The sequence below is a fragment of the Sinohyriopsis cumingii genome, chromosome 12 (assembly GCF_028554795.1).
Source record: "Sinohyriopsis cumingii isolate HCF-2022 chromosome 12, ASM2855479v2, whole genome shotgun sequence".
Taxonomy (NCBI): Eukaryota; Metazoa; Mollusca; class Bivalvia; order Unionida; family Unionidae; genus Sinohyriopsis; species Sinohyriopsis cumingii.
In genome coordinates, this window is record NC_142972.1 from 36,072,519 (window position 1) to 36,095,235 (window position 22,717).

At 34.0% G+C, this 22,717-nt stretch overlaps 1 protein-coding gene across 4 annotated transcripts in view; it reads left to right on the forward strand.

The window, feature by feature from the left end:
• LOC149786256 (trafficking protein particle complex subunit 10-like) overlaps positions 1-22,717 on the forward strand; it is a 90,494-nt gene that overhangs the window by 22,445 nt on the left and 45,332 nt on the right. For 3 of the 4 annotated variants that reach the window (XR_016424902.1, XM_089976639.1, XM_089976640.1), the window contains exons 7-9: positions 2,593-2,682; positions 12,344-12,591; positions 13,661-13,807. Coding sequence is in view for 3 of the 4 variants with exons in the window: in XM_089976639.1 (XP_089832765.1) it covers positions 2,593-2,682; positions 12,344-12,591; positions 13,661-13,807 (485 nt within the window). In the remaining variant the exon portion in view is untranslated. The remainder of the gene's footprint in view (positions 1-2,592; positions 2,683-12,343; positions 12,592-13,660; positions 13,808-22,717) is intronic. The other variant, XM_089976641.1, reaches the window with a different exon arrangement.

Below are 22,717 nucleotides of genomic sequence, written 5' to 3' on the forward strand. Positions count from 1 at the left end.
CCCTGTGTTGTCTGACCCAACTTTGGCATTGAAGTCACCCGTGAGGATGATGATGTCTTTGTCTGGGAAGTTCTCTACTATATTCTGTAGTCCATTGTAAATCTGGTCCTTATCTTTTTTTTTCACTGTCATTTGTTGGAGCGTAGCACTCTATGATGTTTATCTTTATTTTCTCCTTCTTGGTCCTAAACGTTGACGTGAGGATTCTGGGCCCATGTGTTTCCCATCCTATCAGTGCATTATATGCTTGCTTTGACAACAAAAGCCCCACCCCCCTGTGCATGAGGCACATTACCTTCCTCATGTCCTGAATAGAGTAGCCATTTCTCCTGTCATCAGTCTTCTTTGTCCAGATTGAGACCATCTTGTCTCACTAATGCCCAGTAGGGATAGGTTGTAGTTCCTGATCTCTGCTGCTACCTGTGCTATTTTTCCTGCCTCATACATTGTCCTCACATTCCATGTTGCGATGTTAATTCTCCTGTTTGATAGAAGGGTGGTCTGCTTTATGGCTTCTGCGGGCTCATGGTTTTCACCACATAGCATCATAAAGCTTCCAGAAGAAAACTCTTCCTCCCTCAGGCTTTCAGTTTCTGGTTTTTCTTGTTGGTGTTTTTGTAGCAAGTTGGGTTTTACAGGGTCGGGTCACTAGCCCCATACCATACCCTCCTCCTTTTACACCCGGGCATGGGACCGGCCATGGCAGAGTTATACTTGTGTCCCATCCCATATTGTTTAATAAAACGATATAAAATGTATTTAAAATAAGTGTTATTTCTTCTTCAGACACAGTAATAATACCTTGGGAGTATGATCACTACCTCAAAAATCGCTGAGTTGTCTAAAGCGCTCTCCATTACGGATCACTGCCATCTCACCTCTGTCTGCATGGGTTCGAGTCTCGGATTCAGCAAATGTGGGTATGTGAGAAAGCTTGCCAGTAGCTTCTTGTGGGTAGGTGGTTCTATCCGGGGTTTTCCCGGGTTCTTCCTCCACCATTATTACTAGCTGCCATGTATAGCCTATCGTGTGCTGAAAAATGGCGGTAAACCTACAACAACAACAACCCCCCAAAATCCAGGACTCCCATGTTGATATTTAGCTATAAGAAGAGAAAAGAGTTGTCTACCTGTATAGGTCAGAACGTACTAGATTGGTCTCCCACAAGCTTTCATGACTGACAACAGATTCCTGTTCATGGGCTTGAAATTTATGCTGTGATAAGGCTCTTCACCTCATGGTCATCGACAGGGCCCAGTTAGGGCCTTAAAGTAGTACCTTAATTGAAATAAGCCACTGCAAAGAGGGAGATCTTGGTTAGTTATACCTTTGATAGATGGAAAAGTTAATATCTCGGTTCTGGCTATATTGTCTTGAATATGAGTGGTTATTCACTAACAGAATATAGAGACCTAACCTAAGATCAGATGAAGTTTTTGCATATTTCACCGGGGTTATGTGAGGTAATGGTGATACTCCTAAAGTATTACTAACATGTAAGTATTATTGAAGATTTTACTATTAAAATTGGTTTTTGGATCTATTGCTTATGAAACCACATGTTTCAGTCTTGATGTTTTCTGTAGAAGAATTTTCTGTAAACACTGGTACACTTCATAGCCCTGGAGCAGGATTAGTATGGAGTTAACCATGTGCTGCACTTAAGAGGATAATTAGATGTAGTCAGGTTTAGTAATCAGTTTTCTTGATTGACTAACAAATTCTAACTTCAGAACAAACCCTTTACATTTATCAGTTCAGCAGCAATTAAGTTCATTATAATCTTTTCGTGTTCTTGGACAAAACTTCATACACTTTATGGTGACATAAATCATTTTCAGGACGATTCAGAGTAAATTCCATAGCCCATTCTGATTTTTTTGGCCACATTCTTACCATACGATGGGTCTTGTTTCATCCCGAGGTATAAATGACACTAAATGAAAGTTATGCTCTTTAGAAATACAAAATGTCCACTGCTGCAGCTATCTTGAAAATGATGCAGTCGCTACTCCGCTTGAACTGTAATTAGTCCTAAATGAAAATGGTGCTGATCTGACCTCCAACATGACTGTAATTGTGGCCAGCTTGAAATTTTGTTACAGCTTGATGTATGTGTTTGTCTGTCTGTGTGTGTGTGTGTGTGTGTGTGTGTGTAGGTAGGTAGGTATCAGGAATTTCCAAATGCTAAGTTTTCCAGAAATGTCCAATTATTCAGTCCATGGGCTGAAATGACCATTGACTAGCTCAGCATATATGATATTATACATTTGACATGGGTACCCATAATTATTCCTTGCATTTATGTTGTTCTAATTGCTCAAAACAATGCAAGAGTGAAAGCCCATCACCTAATCTCAGGACTTCAGAAAATCTTAAATTTGAATGATTTGCAGTGATGTATGATTTTGATCATAGAGAGCTTTGGTACAGATTCTTAATTTACCAAAATCAGTCTGTATTCTATATATGCAATTTACTTCAGAACCAATGTATCAACATTATTTTGTGTAATTGTCTTTCTATGTATAGTTTGTGGTATCTGATTGTATTAATATTTGGATCTTTCTTCTTTTTTTTGGAATAATCAAGTTTCAGACCTTGATTCATCATCATCAAGAGTGAGTTTGGATGATCTGGAGGGCTGGATTTTTAAACGACAAAAAAGCAAACCAACGAAAAGTATTACAATTGAAGCTTTGAATCCCCAAATATTCCTCATGTAATCACAATGAAAGTCTGCTTCTTAGATTCATACATTAATTAGAAAGAACATTTTTATCCCTTGTATTGTCAAATCATTCCCAGTGGAATTCATATTATTGCAACTTTTTGTAGTTTGTATTATATGAACATTACATATACATAAGATTTTTATTTACAGAAAGCTTTTGTGAGTATACAAATGCTGTCATGTATTTTTGTTCATTGTTTATCATTTTATATTTCTTATTGCCAAAATCAAGAATGTTAAAAAGCAAATCTAAAAAGCAAATCTAAAAAATGAACCTGACATAAAAATAAGATTCACTTGTGTATATCAACAGTTTAAGAAAGAAGCAAAATAATGTCAGTTTCTTCATAGATTCAAAAGACACTAATCCAAAGTTGCAAGAATATTGTTATTGGTAATATTCCAAAAATCCACATAATTTCCTGCAAAATATTTAGAATTCAGTCACTATGGAAGACAGTATGCAAGCTTTCAAGACAACCAGCTTAATCCACCTTTCTTCCCCCCCCCCCCCCAAACCACAATGCTTCTCACCTTATATAAGCTCTCTTGAACTGAATAAGTAATGCTACCATCTATTTTACCCCAAATATAACCGTCTTTCCAAATTATACACTTTTCACCCTCCTTTCCATTACTTCAGAACCTGCAGAGGATTTATACACACTTGCAGTATACTTATCCTGTTAAGAAAGAATATGTTCAAGACATATATATTGTTTATTTACCATACAATTAACACCAGTAGCAATGTTTTTACAGAATGTTTTCCACCAGTAATTTAACAGACAGTTTTACATGTATTTTTTAATATTGCACTTAATATATGGATACATTATGATGAAAGGTCATGTCTATCTGTCTGTCTGTCACTGTTATCTTTCTGTTCTTAACTTCACCTATAATCTATAATAGTTGAGGGAGAATGATCATATATGTTGTGGTGTTTTGATGGGGTGAGTAGATGACAATCAAGTTTTCAGATACTGGTTCTTGCTCCCAGTGGAAGACAAATGGGGGGAGGAGGGTGTGGGTTAAAGGTCACAATTTCATATCTAATATGGACTCTTCCATGTAAATTGAACTCTGTCTACACCAGCTGAGGGAAGGTGATCATATTGCCTTTGAATGCAGCTCAGAAGTAGGGGTGGTAGGTGTGGCAAAGGGAACAAGTTGATTTGGTGTAGAGATTTGTGATGATCTCCATCTCTAGTTGAAAATTATTATTATTATTATTATTATTATTATTATAATAAACTAACCTGTCTGGAGGGCCAAGTAGACTTCTGGTATTGTCCTACATCCATTATCTGTCATCTATCCATCATCTGTCAACATTGCTTGTTACCACTGTGGAAGCCATGTTTTTGTCAAACTATTTTTTTCATACTTGGATTGTAGGCTTATGTCATCAGAATTTTAGATGAGTTTTAGTATAAATAAAATCCATGCATACTAATGAGATAGTTTTGCATGTGATTGGCTGGATTTGTTTTCATTTGGATACTACCTTACATACTCGTGTATAAGCCTGTTCACGTATAAGCCGACCGCCAAACTGAACAAGTCAGGTATAATCACTAAAAAGTGCATGACCCACAAATAAACCGACCCACAACTCCGAAACATCGCAAGATGCATGAGGTAAGTTTTAAATGCTTTTATTTAGGCAAACTTATATTTAAAAAAATTAGATGTATACGTATCTTAAGTAATTTATTTAAATGTTTGTTTTCTTATTGTTTCTGCCTAATTTAGATTTGTATATAATCTGATCGAACGATGACAAGAATTTAGCAATCGTGAGTTTCTGTAACACTACCTCTCCCTTTTGATTTGATTATTGTTTGTTTATGCATTATTGAATTGGACAGTTTATATCAGTGTAGCGGTAATTATGTTTTTAATTTGTTTTGAAATTGTAAATACCTAACTCATGAAAATGTAATCCTAGTATGACAACACAATGAACAACAATACAGTTCGATTCAACACTTGCAATTTGGCTACTGAACGTATTTACATAATGGCGTCACCGCATATACATTGTAGGTTTGATTACATGCTGAATTAAGCCTTGGAGTCGAATTATGGACAGCATTGTGCTTAACTTTAATGATATCTCCAAAATAAAATAATGAAGTTTCAGAATAATGCTTAGAAAATTGTGCTAATACTGTAAAAGCAGAGTTGTAGTTTGCTTTTATGTAGCGACCTTACACCATACCTGTCAGCTTTCACGTCGGGAGGAAAAAATACTCCTGATTTTTGGGGTCGCTCCATGCCTACCTCCCGATTTCATATCTTCCGATTTTTGCAGAGAACTCCCGATTTTTACATTATGTCTTTGATTTTCATTTCTTCTAAACAAGAAAAGTCCTACATGTTCTGTTGTATCACCTGTGAATTATTGTTGTGACAAAATAATTACTATAAAGAATTTGCTTCTTCACTAAAAAGAATGTTAAGTTTAAACACTATTCAAGTAAATTAATGATTTTTGTTTTACTTCTGCAATAATACAAAAATATAAAAATAAACGAGAACAAAAAGTAAACCACAACATTAAAAATCATCCACAGTTATTTTCAATCCCAAGAACACTACAAATGCTGTAATGCCATCTACTATAGCGCCATTTCCACAAAAGAAACTTACACGAGTGAACACCTGGCATTTTTATACCACATATACCAATGATAATTACCATCGTTAAATTAAAAGAAGGAATGAATATACATACCACGCAGCAAATGTGCCCTCAAAAAACTAATTCAGAATATATGTTTTATAATAAACAATACTAAATGCTTTATGAGTTGACAAAAAGGGGATAAGGTCGGATATACAAAGAGGGGAAAATAGTTGCCACAGGTACGGTTCCATGAGGCTGGCTATTTTGGTACCTTTAGTTCAACAAAATTGGGAATCCTTTATTTGCCAATCAATTGCTGATGCTTGCGTGGCTCACAATAATGTAAAACATAATTTCTTTGAATTACGGCGGAGGGCCAATCATTGTCGCAAAATTGTTGCATGGATATGGATTAACTTTTAATTAGTTGTGCTGGCTTTCTTGCTTGTTTATTTAAGACTAATCATTAGCTGTTGTGCAGTTTGACCACAGCTGACCAGAATATGAAAATATGGCACGTCCTGGGAGAAAATAGGGCACGTCACAGGGAGAAACAGCGAGTCTTTTTGCGAATTTCACACATATTGGACAAGGAAGATCGATCAATATTTAGTGAAAACAAAGCTTTAAAAATGTCACGAAAATCCTCTTGATTTTAGGCCCCAATCTCTATTTTTTTTATTCAGTCTCCCTACTTGACTTTTGAAAAGTTCATATGCATGCCTTACACCTCATTTTACAAAGCTAAGGTAATTGTGCTAATATTATGGAATAAAAGGCAATTACACATAAATGTACTGGTATAGTTACCAGTCAAAATTCCTTTTTATCACAAGCCAGTGTCAGGATTTTAATGATTAACTGGCCTGTACTGCTGTCGCAAAATGAAAGACCAGTTTGCTGACTATCAAAATAGGACACTCCAAAACATCAAGCTTTCCATTGTGTGGAAAGTTATGATGATTGATGTTGATCTATGTGAGAATTTTAGCCTTTATTATTACCACTCTTTGTGAATATGTATATCATGATGGTTATGTGCCTTGTACAATTAAACGTGTGTACCTTTTTAAAAATATTACCTCAATTTGTATGATCGTTTATATCATTGAAAATGAGTAACTCGTGAGCGCGTGATTCAATGTAAATGAAACAGCTATCAAGGACTGGCTGAAATGTTATCTAGAAGAATGCAATTTGGTCGAAACAATGAATAAACCTAAATCTGCATCTAATATGTTTGGGAATAAGTTTGGATTTAAGTGACGCTATGCGCGCTTTGCACTGTGTAAGTACTGTACATTAAGTTCAGCATGGTCTCCCTGGTAAACTCAACTGGCCCATGAGTTATGAAGTCTGTATTTACCTTTATTTAACTTCGTATTGGAGAAATCAGAAAATATGCACATGCAAAATAATAACAAGATAAATCATAGTAGTTTATAACAGTTTAATAATTATCGGGTCACCGAAACTTACTTTTTTTATCATCCCTTATCTTATAACATGGAAAAAAAATTATTGTTTTGTGTCCCAAGATTTACAAACATTACAGTAGTTAACAAAAAGATCTAAAAACTGTCAAGTTTAGACATTGGCCTGCAGATAAGCTGCCCCCCCCCCTTCCAGGTCTTTATTTTTTTCCTAAATTATTTGGCTTATATGTGAGTATATACAGTATATATCTGATTTGAATTTCATTGTACTTGGAATATGAACTTCTTACGCTGTACTGTTAGGGTTTGTTTTTCAGATATTTTTTTTAAATTACTTACAGTGAAGCCAGTCATGGTTGGCAAAGCAAACTATTGAATTGCTGGACAGTTTTGACACTTTTTGTGCTCTTTAGAGTCCCTAATGTAAAAGTCAACCAAATAACTTTATTTAATGAATTTTTAGTTCATTTGGATGTCATGTCTTTAGCTTCCTTAATGTTCTTAAATTTTCTCACCAAAATTGTTAACTCATCGTGGATGAATATGCGTGAGTGAAGTAGAACATGCCTGATCACCAAAAACAAAACAAAATAATGAAATTGAATGATGATATGCTAAAACTGAATTAAAATGAAAAAAGAAAAACAAATTTCAATCAAAACTGAAAGTTAAATAAATACAATATAATGCCAAAGGTACATTAGAAAAATATTAGTACTGAAAAAAGGAATTGCAGTGTTATTTTACATTATTTTCGTAACATTTATATTGCTATTATGTAGTATTAGGAAATATAAAATATTGCAAACTATAGTCATAATGTATCTCATTATAACACAGGTTTCTTACAGGCCAAATTGGTAGTTTTTTACAGGCCAGATTGGTCATTTTTAAGAAAGTGTGTATGGTTAAATTGCTGATCATTTTGGATTAAACAAATCCAATGTCTGAATGCTAGTGTTTAAATATGTTTTTGGACATGATTGTTGGTGATAAATTTTTATTTCTAATAAAAAGATAAGCAACTATATGTCAGTTTCTATGAGATTACAAATAATAAAAGTTGTAATTATAGAAAAAGCTTCAAAAATATATTTGGACATGTATTTTTTTCTTTGGGTTCATTTATTGCCTTACCATCTGAAACATCTTATCACTTTAAACATAGAATGACAAAAGATTTTGAGAGACTAAGTTTCCAGTTCCCTTATTTGAAATACACTTGCAAATTAACTATTCATAATTTGCAACTATTCTTGTATTGGCAATACTGAAAGTTCATTTCTGTATTAGTTATTGTTCATTTTCATTACTTTTCATTCAGTTTTGTTCATTTTTTAAGCCTGGCAATTATAGTTACTAGTTACTAATACCAGATAGGGCAATGAATAATGATAATTATAATTATAATTAACACTAACGATGTAAGCAAGGTGTTTTACTTTCAAGAAAATACTTAGGCCATGTGATTATTTCCCTATTTGACATACCTTTTGCTGAAACAAAGTGATTATTGCCCCATTTTACATAATAACTTTAGCTGAAACACAATGATTATTGCCCCATTTTACATAATAAATTTAGCTGAAACACAGAGTAATTTTTGCCCCATAATAACTTCTGCAAGCAGCATTGAATTTTTTTTTGATTTTTAGAAAAGACCTGCTTAAATGATATTGGTTACTAGTAACATCTAGATCCTAAGAATTTGATAATGAACAAGATTTATGCATATTGATTTGATGATCTGATTGACTGAGTTGTTATGAAATGGAGTCCATGTTTTTTTTCAGATTTTAAGATTTAACAAGAATAAATACGAGTAGATATTTTCATGTTATTGATGTGATTGTTCATATCTTTTTCTGATCTCCTTTCAACTTGAGAGGGTATTTCTGACCTGACATTGATTAAACTTGGTAGAAAGACTGATGTCATAAAGGTGTCAAATGAGTCTTATTATGAGCAAGACCAATGTGTTTTTATAAGGGGATCTTGCATCAGATTAGTTGACAAGAGCATAGCAGATGTTCATATGTCAGCACATCTGTTTTATAAGGTGGACAAATGTTATTCATGCCCATAAGAACTGGTTTGGTATGTCATTGCACCTTCTTCATTGTTGGATTTGGCCTCGTTGACACTATTCAGACTTGACAGAGATGCCCAGCGATAGCCATACTTTTGAGATGATGGCCAGGATTGCTAGGGTTGTTGACCAGGGCTGCTTACCATACCATGACAATTACTTTGACGGGTTTGGCCAGTTTATTCCTGGACCACTCTGGTGGCCTAGCGGATTGAGCATTCACCTGTGATGTGGGAGGTTGCGGGTTTAAAACATGTCCAAGTAATACCAAACACTTATAAAAATGGTACTAACAGCTGCCTTGCTAGGCACTCGGCATTAAGAGGTTAGTGTTAGCGGCCTTAGGACAAGTGATCTTCTTAGTCACATGTGCACCAGTACCAGTATTGATCCCTAGGAAGCAGTTGTACAGAGGCAGTAAGAAACTGGATTTTGAGCTCACTGGCTCTCTCTACTCTCTCAGAACATGGTGGGTGGGTGTGTGATCCTTGTCATTCAGAAGGGCTTTGGGTGTCATCAGCAATCCCCTTCTCTCCCCATTTCAGGATGGAGAAGGTGAGTTTAATATGCCATCTGCCTCTCTGATTTGACGGGATGAGTATGCCATCAGTCTTAATCTGACCAGCGCTTATTTTCACATCCCTATCTACTTCGTGTCATGAACATTTTTTCCGCTTGGCTTACCATGACACATTTTATTAGTTCAGAGCTCTCCCTTTGGACTCGACATTGGACCATCGGCTTTTACCAAGATAATGGATTACTTTGTCACCTTAATGTCATCTACAATGATGGCAGCATACCTAGATGATATCCTCTAGAAACAAATAATAAATTCTGTTCTGCCCCAAGGCATGAATGATTTCTCTTGTTTAGATCATCCAGGCTTTCTAATGAACTGGATAAAGTCAGACCTCTGTCCATCCCAGAACTTTGTCCATCTGGACATGGAATTTTTAACCAGCCTGAATCTGATGTGACTTCCTCATGCTCATACAATCAGAATCGTTGAACTTCTCGAGTCTGTTTCCACCAAGACTTGAATTTCAGCAAGAGAGTTTTTGCAGCTCCTTGGTTTATTCAATGCAGCAGTGGACTTAATCCTGTTTGGCTGTCTCTTTTTATGCAGACATTGCAAGCACAGTGGCACCCATTTTCAGGTCCCCTTGACCAGACAGTCATTGCTCAAGATTTGATCATTCCTGCATCAGCAGTGCAAACCAGGTTGGCTTGCTATGGGAATCCCACAGGAGAAGCCCCAAGCGGAAACGGTAGGTACAGATGTCAGTGCACATGGTTGGGGACCACTCCGGTGGCCTAGTGGTTAGAGCGTCCATCCCAGAAGCGGGAGGTTATGGGTTCGATTCCCAGCTGAGTCATACCAAAGACTTATAAAAATGTACTAACAGCTGCCTTGCTTGGTGCTCAGCATTAAGAGGTTAGTGTTAGGACTGGTCGGCCTGGTGTCAGGATAATGTGACTTGGTGGGACATCATGCTACATGCTACATGTCTGCGGCATGATGCCCCAGTGCTGGACATCACTATAAACTGCCACAATGCAGACATTATAGCATTATGATTGAAAAATTGTTAAACCTACATTAAAAATCCTAATCACACACACACACATGTTTGGGGTGCCCACCTGTTGCCGACCTTTATCACTGTTGGTGCCATGTGGGAGGCAGGGAAATGGTCTTTACACTTTCAACACCCTAAAAATGAAGGCTGTCATCAATGCCTTTAACTTTTGAAAAAATCAACTCTGAGGCAACAACAGATGGTTCTGGCTCAACCTGAATCCTCTCTAGCAACCTAGTTAGCCCAAGCCTCTATCAAAGGCTACTGCCCCATGATAATGGACACATTCTGGCATCATGGCAGACATTCTTTTGGGCATGATATAGACCTATCTGATCTTTTAGATCTTTTTGGTTTCAATCAAGCAATGTTCCTCACTCTGCTTCCAAATGGAACCAATCCTGGATTTTAACATGGCTCAGTTTGAATCCATTCGAATCTCTAGCGAACACTTTGCTATAGTCACAGTCATGCAAACCATGTTGTCAGTTAGCTTTAGCTTCTGCATGCAGGGTAAATGAACTTTATGCCCTATATATCGACCCAAACTCTCTCCAGTTCTGATTTGGCAGGTTCAGTGGTTCTCTTGGCACAATCTGGCTTTGTAGCCCAAAATAGGTTACTGTCTGTCAGTAACCAGAAGAGTTGTCACTTACTCGTTGGCTTCCATAAACAGGTTGAGAACAGCAGCCATGCAAAATTCTGTTTGTGTTTGCAAACTCTACTTGAAATGCATAGAGACAAGTTGTGGCATGCGCAAAACACAAGATATCACCCCTAAAGCCCTTGTTTTTTGGCTGAAGTGCGTTGCATGTTCAGTGTATTCTGACATCTTACCAGATCAGAGTCACCTCATGAAAAATGCTGCCCAGAAGCTTTGAGCCATCTCTGCAAACATCGCACTCGAACACAACATTTCAGTCTAAGATAAGAGCTGTTCACTGGCATGCAGAGACAACATTCTCAAGCCTTCAGCTCAGAGATTTAGCATTGCTGAGGCAAACCTTGAATCTGGTAGGTCCAGTGGCAGCAGCACAGATGGCCACCAGACCCATCTAGATCAATCAACACAACCTATTAGCTTCGCTGGATTTGCTGATGAAATTTTATAGGTAAGAAGATTTCAGTATTCATCTTCTTAACCATATGTTAGGGTCATCAGTCGAGTGACCCCATGCTGTGTTGCATATTTAATTAGGAGTATGGGTTATCATTCAGCTGTCCTGGATGGATGCCTGAGGTAGAGGTTAGATGCTTACCATACCCTCCTCCTATTACTTGCTCTCCAAAGGTAATGTAATTGGGGGATGTATTCAAATGAGAAAGCAAGTTTTTAAGTAAATTATGTTTGTCAGAGAATACTTATCTAATCAGATTGCTTTAGAAACCTTCCAACCACCTCAACATGTGAGCAGCCTCATTAGTATCTCTCTCAGCTAAAATAGCAACACCTGGCAGTGCCTAAGGGAGGTAAGGGGCAAGAGTTATTGTCCTTTGTCTGTTGAAATAGGCAGAAAAAGCCAATTTTTGTCTTTTAGTATGGCTGGATTCATGAAGAAGCAGGCTAATATTCCTAATGCAATATGATTGGTTAAGTATTCTCGGAAAAACAGAATTTACTTAAACATTTGCTTTCTTTTCATTCTTTGGACTAACATTATTTGCTTACATTTTGTGTTGAACCTCCAGTTTGTTAATTTTAGCCATAAAAGATGCACTATGCAGTGGAAGTGAATATATTTTTAAGGTAACAATAAACTGTAGATGCCATGGATGAATAGACAACTGCTCTCTCATCAATACAAGGTTATATATTTGTATTAAATATACATGCAGTGCCTTATCTCAGATTTTTTTTTCTTCCAGTCACAGTGGAGTGGTTAGTTACCCTAGTTAAGCCATGCACAAGTTGGGCAGGACTGTCACTTGTAAAACCCATTGATCGTGAAAAGCGAGACAGTGTTCGTGACAACAAGGCATCACTTTTAGAGTTTAGAAACTACCTTTTTTCACGCCAGTGTGCCATACTTTTCCTAATGAACAAACCTTGGGAAGTTGTTCAGCGGGCAATAGACTTTTTCCACAATACAGTACAGGAGATGAAAGCATTAGAGGTAAAAAGGAAAGAAGAAAAAAGAATATTCACCAACAATAGTTATGTGTTGTTAATATATAAAAAAATAGAGCGTTTTTGTACTGATTTTAACTTACTTGTAGTAAACGGGGTCAAAAAGAGAGGATATTGGGAATAATAATAAATAACAGGGTGGTGTGATTTTTTTCAACAGGAATAACTTTAATTGTGACATCATGGTGGATAATTTTCAGTTCCGTTTGTACTTAAACACAGCTTTAGGCTTTAGGTATGTGTAAGAAAAAGAAACCAAGTACTGAATAGTATGTGTATGTACTGAATGTGTAGACTGGTACTATAAAATATGTAATATCATTTGTAGTACTTACTTTAATTCTTACGTAAACAGTGTCACAGTTGTAGTCATAGGAGCAGCATCATTAAAAGATAAATTTGCATTGGGATGCGCTTAACAAATTTGTGAATTCCCTTTAGGATTGTTCCAGTAGAACATACTTGGGACCCAGGGAAGGCACTTTCAACATAGAGTAATCTCCTATAGATGCAGTTTAGAATTTTGGATCATTTTCATATATAGTCTTTGAGTAACCAGGCATATTTTTGGTAAACCATTGCCTTCCCTTGGTAGCAGTTATATTTAAATTGAACAGCCCTGTGTACCGTGTATGATTAAATGGAACAACCCTGAGTACAGTTTAAGTTTAAATGCAACAACCTTGAGTACAATTTAAGTTTAAATGGAACATCCCTTAAAGAGTTACTGTATATACTTGCTTATAAGTCAGGTCTAACTGTAGCTGCTCAGACCCATTTCTGCTGTCATACAGTGCACCTGCAAATCTGGGTCTGTACAATTTGTTAGGAGTAATAACAGATATTCTAGTCTGCAGTGGCATTAAGATAAGGTAGATCAGAGTGTTTATTCATTGCAGTTTGTCTCGTCTTGAAAGTGAGTATATATGGTGCTAATGAAAACTGGTATCCACATACAAATAGTTAACTTCATGGGTATTATGCTGTAAAAGTGTTAGTTAACTCAGCAATAGTATCTATGGATGTCATAGAGAATTATAAATCTTCATTACCAGGTACAGATTCCACTTGGTGGACTTGACTGCTGGGTGTTTCTAAGTGCCTTGGAGGTTCTGCAACACTGCCAGAAGCATGCTGAATCAGTACAGAATAAATCTTATTCCCTCTACACAGCTAGTCTTTGGGACTATGTATGTAGAAAGGTATGTATAATTATAGATATGTATATTATGCATGTTCTCATTTTAATGAAATTATGACCAAAAAGTTTCCACACAGATTTTATTAAATCACAAAAAGTGATGGAGAAATTTATTATGGACATGAAAACTCCCTGTATTATGAGTGAAATCAACAGTTAAGAAAAAAGATGAGAAGAATTAGGATTTTCATATCGAAGGTGAATTCCCACAATGTTTATAAAGGGTAGGGCGAATTCAATTCCAAGGCAGGATGAGGCCGATTTTACACGAGAACAGTATTTATGAATAGACCCCTTATAGTACATTTCAACAATAGCATATGTGATAAATAACTTGTAATGAATGAAAATAAAACTGACAGTTGTTATGTTGAGTGGCAGCAATTGCACATTTTTATGTCACAAGCATTGTAATTGCTTGTAGCAGCAGTTGTTTGTTATGACTGGCATCATGTCATATGCATTGAAAATATATTTAATAACAACAGTTCTGTGTTATGTTAATGACATTATGTCATATGCATTGGAACTGCATGTAATAAAAACAGTTGTCTGTTCTGTTATGTTCACTCTGACACCCAGCTGCAGTAATGGCAGATCATGTAGTTTTAGATTGTAGAGTATGTAATACATTCCTATTATTATTACAAGATTCCCTCCATTCTATGATGCCCTTTCAGTCTCTGTCCAAGTCAAAGAAGGGTAATATTCTGAATGACAAAAGTGACTAAGGTATCAGACTAGAACTATGTCTGTTTTTGGTGAAGGAGGGGATTCACCTCATTGTGTGGACTAGGCCCAGGAAAAGTGATAGCAACGAAATAATAATGATAACAGGTATGTATTTCATAAACAAAAATTGCATCCCACCAAACTATTTTTGTAAATGTGGTTGGGACAAAGATGCCAGTGATAGAATGGTCACAGACAGGAAGGTTTATGCAATGTCATGTCTTCCGACTACTACTGTTGTATTTATACTTGTCCTAAATCACTGTTTCATGGGTCATGACACTTGATAAATGTATTAATTTGGAGCTCTGCTTTATTGACTTTTACTTATAAACCATAAAATACTGGAGCTAGGAAATGGCACTTTAAAGATGCATTATAATATATTTGTCAGCATTAATGACTAATGTTACATAAATTTCTACAGGGGTTTTCATAAAAATATGAAGAATGGTTGAAAGTATAAATTTAACAGGCAGTGGCTTTATCCATAAAAATGATAAAATTCTATTGATGTATTAGTCATTTCAGATCTCTGTAGGACAGTCAAACCCATCCTGGTGGTCACCTGAGTTCAGAGGTTGCCTGGCCTTAATGGCCATTCTTAATTTACCCATCCTATTTCCTATATAAATGTCATGTAATCTGCAGTCATTTGTCTTCTGGGGTCAGTAGCAGTGTGTTTGTTAACTAAGCAGTAGTTTCATCCTGCCTTCTGCAGTAGAGTCACTAGAGCATATCAGCAGTGACTGCTACACTTATGCAAAATAAACTTATTTTTGTTTGATTAGCAAGACATGGTATCTACAAAAGTATATTGCGTGAATCAATGTTCAAACATATTTCAGGTGTGCTTACCGTTAGCCAGTGAAATATGTCAACATGTAGGCCTCAAAAGTATTTATTCTTACGAGAGGTACATTGCACTAGTGATATCCCTTATGGTTTAGTAATCAGAGCTTCCTCTGACCCATCCCACCACATTTTTAATATTTGGACATTTATTTTGAGTCGGAGTCACTTGCCTTTCGAAAAATTGGAATGTGCCACCACAAGTGGTGGTGGCATAGGGTAGTTGCTTACAAGCAGGCCGGACAAACATAAAAAATGTTTACATCAAAAATGCTATAAACAAGAGCCCCAAAAAGGTGTTTTTTTCATTGCGTTAATCTTCAAAGGTTGCAAACAAAAGCTGAATGTCTTTTGATCTCACTGAGCTTGAGCAATACAGATCCCAGCCCTGTGCCAGGAGACAACAGTCTCACAAAAGGCACATAGGAGCCAGTGGAGTGGCCTCTCCACATCAGGCTTTTTAAAAATGAAGGCTGTTATCAACACCTTTCACTTCAGGAAGAATCGACTTACAGGCAAAACGGTCTTCATTATGTACTTTGTGGTGGTGACCTACCGCCTCAAACAGGGGGGCACCAAATCACCTGACCTGTGTGTTCTGATTTGACAGTTCTGTTGTTGGTTTGAGAACTGCCATATCAGCATACAAATCAGACACATTCATGGCAGGCTCAATGTCTTGGCTGACACTATCCATGTCAAGTTCAAGTCTCCATCAATTGGTCTTTATTCAGATCTGTGCACTTGGTGGGGGTTGGGGATCTGATGATTGATCCTTTTGAGACAAGGTGGAATTTCAAGTTGCTCATCTTTGTCTGCACAGTCCCAGACCCAGAAGCTTTGGCTGTGGACCCTTTGTTAATCAGTTAGCAGGGTTGTGTGCATTTGCCTACCCTCCCATAGACGTGGTACCAAAAATAATCCAGAAGTTATGGAGTCAGAAATGCAAAATAATTCTGATAGCTCCTCTCAGATGGGACAAGTCCTTGGTTAATGATCTACACGATCAGGTGATAGATCTGCTCAGGAAGATTTTTGGCCCAAATCTTCTCAAGCAATCACAGTCACAGCTGTTCCATCCCTGCCATGATCTTCTTCTTTTCTGGACAGTCTTATGAAATGAACAATTTAAATCTTCAATTGTGGAGAGAATCTTGAGAGCAAAAAGACCCTCCACTCTGAAGGCTTTTGAGGGAAAGGGGCATGTTTTCAGGTACTGGTTCCTCATCAAAAACATTGTCTGTCTGAGTGCCTTAATCAGAAGCAGTTGGCCCCAGTTACTATGAAAGGCTACTGCACCAAGATATCAGACACATTCTGACATCATGGTATACATGTTAACAGGCATGATAAAGGTCTATCATATCTTTTATTTAGTTTTGATCTCAGTCAACTAAAACCCTTCAGTCTGTTTCCAAAATGGAATCTGTCATGTTTTTTTTGATATATATGGCTCATTTCAAATAAATTCGAGCCCTTTTTCTACACTTTGCTAAATCTACTGTCATACATAACATGTTTCCTAATAACTTTAGCTTCAGCATGCAGTGTGAGGGCCTCTTTCTTCTGGTGGAAGCCACAAAACAGGATATTATCCCATAAGCCATTGGTTTGTGGCTGAAATGGATCATACACTCAGTGTATTTGGAGGTCTCACAAAACAGTCTCACAAAACAGAAGATTACCAGTTATGAGATTAGAGCAATCTCTGTGAGCCTTATGTTCAAATGTAATGTTTAAATCGGAGACATAATAAAAGCTGTTGGCTGGCATGTAAAGTCAACCATCATGAGTTTTAATCCATGAGATTTAGCTTCACAAAAGCAAACCTTGAATTTGGTAGATCCTGTGGCAGCAGCTTGGATGACCACCAGACCCATTTAAGAAACACACTTTCAGCTTTGCTGGATTTGCAAGTGAAATTTTGTCAGTAAAAAGATTTCAATAATTGTCTCCTTAACCATATGTATGGGTCACAGATCAAGTGTCCCTAGGCTGTGTTACTTAAGCATTATGGGGAATAAGTTATTGTTAGCATGGGCAATCCAGCCATCATTTCCCTTGAAGGATACTTGAGGTAGAGGTAGGATGCTCATCATTCCCTTCTCCTATTGAGTATTCTCCTCACATTACTGTGATTGGAGAACATATTTGAATGAGAAAGCAAATTTTAAACAAAATTGTGTTTCTCTGAGAATAATTAACCAATGACATTTCTTAAAATCCCTCCAAACAACCCTTCATTGTGAGCATCCTTGTTAGTATATTGGTCAGCTTAAAAGCTAGCAACATCTGGTGATGGCAAGAGGAGGTAATGGGCAAGTTAGTGCCTTTTGTCTATATGAGATAGACAGGAAATGACGAATTTCATCTTTTTTAGAAGGACTGGATCCATGCGGTAGCAGGCTTATGTGCCTAATGTTAATGTAACTGGATAAGTATCATATGAGAAACACAATTTACTTAAAAATTTGCTTTTTATGCCAATAATACTAACTGCTCTGTCAAAAAAGTCTGTTGGATATTTCACAGTTACAGGTAAGCTGTCAGTAGTTTTATTTGGAGCCATTTCTACTGATAATGAGGTAAAAGTATTTGTATATGTAAGAGAAAGAGAGAGAATGAAGTCGAGATATAAATGAGTGCATATACACAGTTATAGTTTTCTTGATTTTTGCTAAATAGCTAAACTAAATATATGTACATGTATCTTGATAGAAAACTTATGCTGCTACTAATAACACATCTACGGCAATAATAATGATAATGCTACTGCTAATAATAACACGTGTAAAATAATAATGATGATAATACTACTGCTAATAATAACACATGTAAAATGATGATAATACTACTGCTAATAATAACACATGTAAAATAGTAATGATGATAATATTACTGCTAATAATAACACGTGTAAAATAGTAATGATGATAATACTACTGCTAATAATAACACATGTAAAATAATAATGATGATAATACTACTGCTAATAATAACACATGTAAAATAATGATGATAATACTACTGCTAATAATAACACATGTAAAATAATAATGATGATAATACTACTTCTAATAATAACACATGTAAAATAGTAATGATGATAATACTACTGCTAATAATAACACAAGTAAAATAGTAATGATGATAATACTACTGCTAATAATAACACGTAAAATAGTAATGATGATAATACTACTGCTAATAATAACACATGTAAAATAATGATGATAATACTACTGCTAATAATATCACATGTAAAATAGTAATCATGATAATACTACTGCTAATAATAACATGTAAAATAATAATGATGATAATACTACTGCTAAAAATAACACATACAATAGTAATGATGATAATACTACTGCTAATAATAACACACATAAAATAATGATGATAATGCTACTGCTAATAATAACATATGTAAAATAGTAATGATGATAATACTGCTCCTAATAATAACACATGTAAAATAATAATGATGATAATACTACTGCTAATAACACGTAAAATAGTAATGATGATAATACTACTGCTAATAATAACACATGTAAAATAGTAATGATGATAATACTACTGCTAATTATAACACATGTAAAATAGTAATGATGATAATACTACTGCTAATAATAACACATGTAAAATAATAATAATGAATAATAATGATGATAACATTACTGCTAATAATACATGTAAAATAGTAATGATGATAATACTACTGCTAATAATAACAAATGTAAAATAATAATGATGATAATACTACTGTTAATAATAACACATAAAACAATAATAATGATAATACTACTGCTAATAATAACACATGTAAAATAGTAATGATGATAATACTTCTGCTAATAATATCACATAAAATAATAATGATGATAATACTACTGCTAATAATAACACATGTAAAATAGTAATGATGATAATACTACTGCTAATAATAACACATGTAAAATAGTAATGATGATAATACTACTGCTAATAATAACACATGTAAAATAGTAATAATGATAATACTACTGCTAATAATAACACATGTTAAATAGTAATGATGATAATACTACTGCTAATAATAATACATGTAAAATAGTAATGATGATAATGCTACTGCTAATAATAACACATGTAAAATAGTAATGATAATAATGCTACTGCTAATAATAACACATGTAAAATAGTAATGATGATAATACTACTGCTAATAATAACACATAAAATAATAATGATGATAATACTACTGCTGATAATAAGACATGTAAAATAATAATAATGAAAATACTACTGCTAATAATAACGCATGTAAAATAGTAAGGATGATAATACTACTGCTGATAATAAGACATGTAAAATAATAATAATGATAATACTACTGTTAATAATAACACATGTAAAATAGTAATGATGATAATACTACTGCTAATAATAACACATGTAAAATAATAATGATGATAATACTACTGTTAATAATAACACATGTAAAATAGTAATGGTGATAATACTTCTGCTAATAATATCACATAAAATAATAATGATGATAATACTACTGCTAATAATAACACATGTAAAATTGTAATGATGATAATACTACTGCTAATAATAACACATGTAAAATAGTAATGATGATAATAGTACTGCTAATAATAACACATGTAAAATAGTAATGATGATAATACTACTGCTAATAATAACACATTTAAAATAGTAATGATGATAATACTACTGCTAATAATAACACATGTAAAATAATAATGATGATAATACTACTGCTGATAATAAGACATGTAAAATAATAATGATAATACTACTGCTAATAATAACACATGTAAAATTGTAATGATGATAATACTACTGCTAATAATGACACATGTAAAATAATAATGATGATAATACTACTGCTAATAATAACACATGTAAAATAATGATGATAATACTACTGTTAATAATAACACATAAAACAATAATGATAATACTACTGCTAATAATAACACATGTAAAATAGTAATGATGATAATACTTCTGCTAATAATATCACATAAAATAATAATGACGATAATACTACTGCTAATAATAACACATGTAAAATAGTAATGATGATAATACTACGGCTAATAATAACACATGTAAAATAGTAATGATGATAATACTATTGCTAATAATAACACATGTAAAATAGTAATGATGATAATACTACTGCTAATAATAACACATGTAAAATAGTAATGATGATAATACTACTGCTAATAATAACACATGTAAAATAGTAATGATGATAATACTACTGCTAATAATAACACATGTAAAATAGTAATGATGATAATGCTACTGCTAATAATAACACATGTAAAATAGTAACAATGATAATACTACTGCTAGTAATAACACATGTAAAATAATAATTATGATAATACTACTGCTAATAATAACACATGTAAAATAGTAATGATGATAATACTACTGCTAATAATAACACATGTAAAATAGTAATGATGATAATACTAATGCTAATAATAACACATGTAAAATAATAATGATGATAATACTACTGCTAATAAAAACATATGTAAAATAATGATGATAATACTACTGCTGATAATAAGACATTTAAAATAATAATGATAATGCTACTGCTAATAATAACACATGTAAAATAGTAATGATGATAATACTACTGCTAATAATAACACATGTAAAATAATAATGATGATAATGCTACTGCTAATAATAACAAATGTAAAATAAAGATGATGATAATACTACTGCTGATAATAAGACATGTAAAATAATAATAATGATAATGCTGCTGATAATAATAACACATGTAAATAATAATGATGATAATACTATTGCTGATAATAACACATGTAAAATAATAATGATGATAATACTACTGCTAATAATATCACGCAAAATAATAAAGATGATAATACTACTGCTATTAATAACACATGTAAAATAATAATGATGCTAATACTACTGCTAATAATAACACATGTAAAATAGTAATGATGATAATACTACTGCTAATAATAACAAATGTAAAATAATAATGATGATAATACTACTGCTGATAATAAGACATTAAAAATAATAATGATAATGCTACTGCTAATAATAACACATGTAAAATAGTAATGATGATAATACTACTGCTAATAATAACACATGTAAAGTAATAATGATGATAATGCTACTGCTAATAATAACAAATGTAAAATAATGATGATGATAATACTACTGCTGATAATAAGACATGTAAAATAATAATAATGATAATGCTGCTGATAATAATAACACATGTAAATAATAATGATGATAATACTATTGCTGATAATAACACATGTAAAATAATAATGATGATAATACTACTGCTAATAATAACACATGTAAAATAATAATGATGATAATACTACTGCTAATAATAACACATGTAAAATAATAATGATGCTAATACTACTGCTAGTAATAACACATGTAAAATAGTAATGATGATAATACTACTGCTAATAGTAACACATGTAAAATAGTAATGATGATAATACTACTGCTAATAATATCACGCAAAATAGTAATGATGATAATACTACTGCTAATAATAACACGTGTAAAATAGTAATGATGATAATACTACTGCTAATAATAACACATGTAAAATAGTAATGATGCTAATACTACTGCTAATAATAACACATGTAAAATAATAATGATGCTAATACTACTGCTAATAATAACACATGTAAAATAGTAATGATGATAATACTACTGCTAATAACACGTAAAATAGTAATGATGATAATACTACTGCTAATAGTGCCACATGTAAAATAATAAAGATGATAATACTACTGCTAATAATAACACATGTAAAATAATGATGATAATACTACTGCTAACAATAACACATGTAAAATAATAATGATGATAATACTACTGCTAATATTAACACATGTAAAATAGTAATGATGATAATACTACTGCTAATAATAACACATGTAAAATAATAATGATGATAATACTTCTGCTAATAATCCTAATGCTGTTTGGTTCATAGTACATAAGTTTGTCAAGAACCAAGTTTGAGAAATGAAGCTGCCTCCAGAGGTCACCTGTCTACAAAGGCCTCTTTTGCCATTTCCCATGGGTGTCTGCGTTAGGCAAGTTTGACTGTACTTGAATTTACTTTGATGCCATGTAGTCGATCATTTATGTGATTTTATGCCTAAGATGCAGGAGACTATCACACATCAAGACTGCAAGTTTCTTTTGTAAGCTGTTGACAAGTCAAATAAAATAATGGGATCTGAACGAGAGATGAGATAGT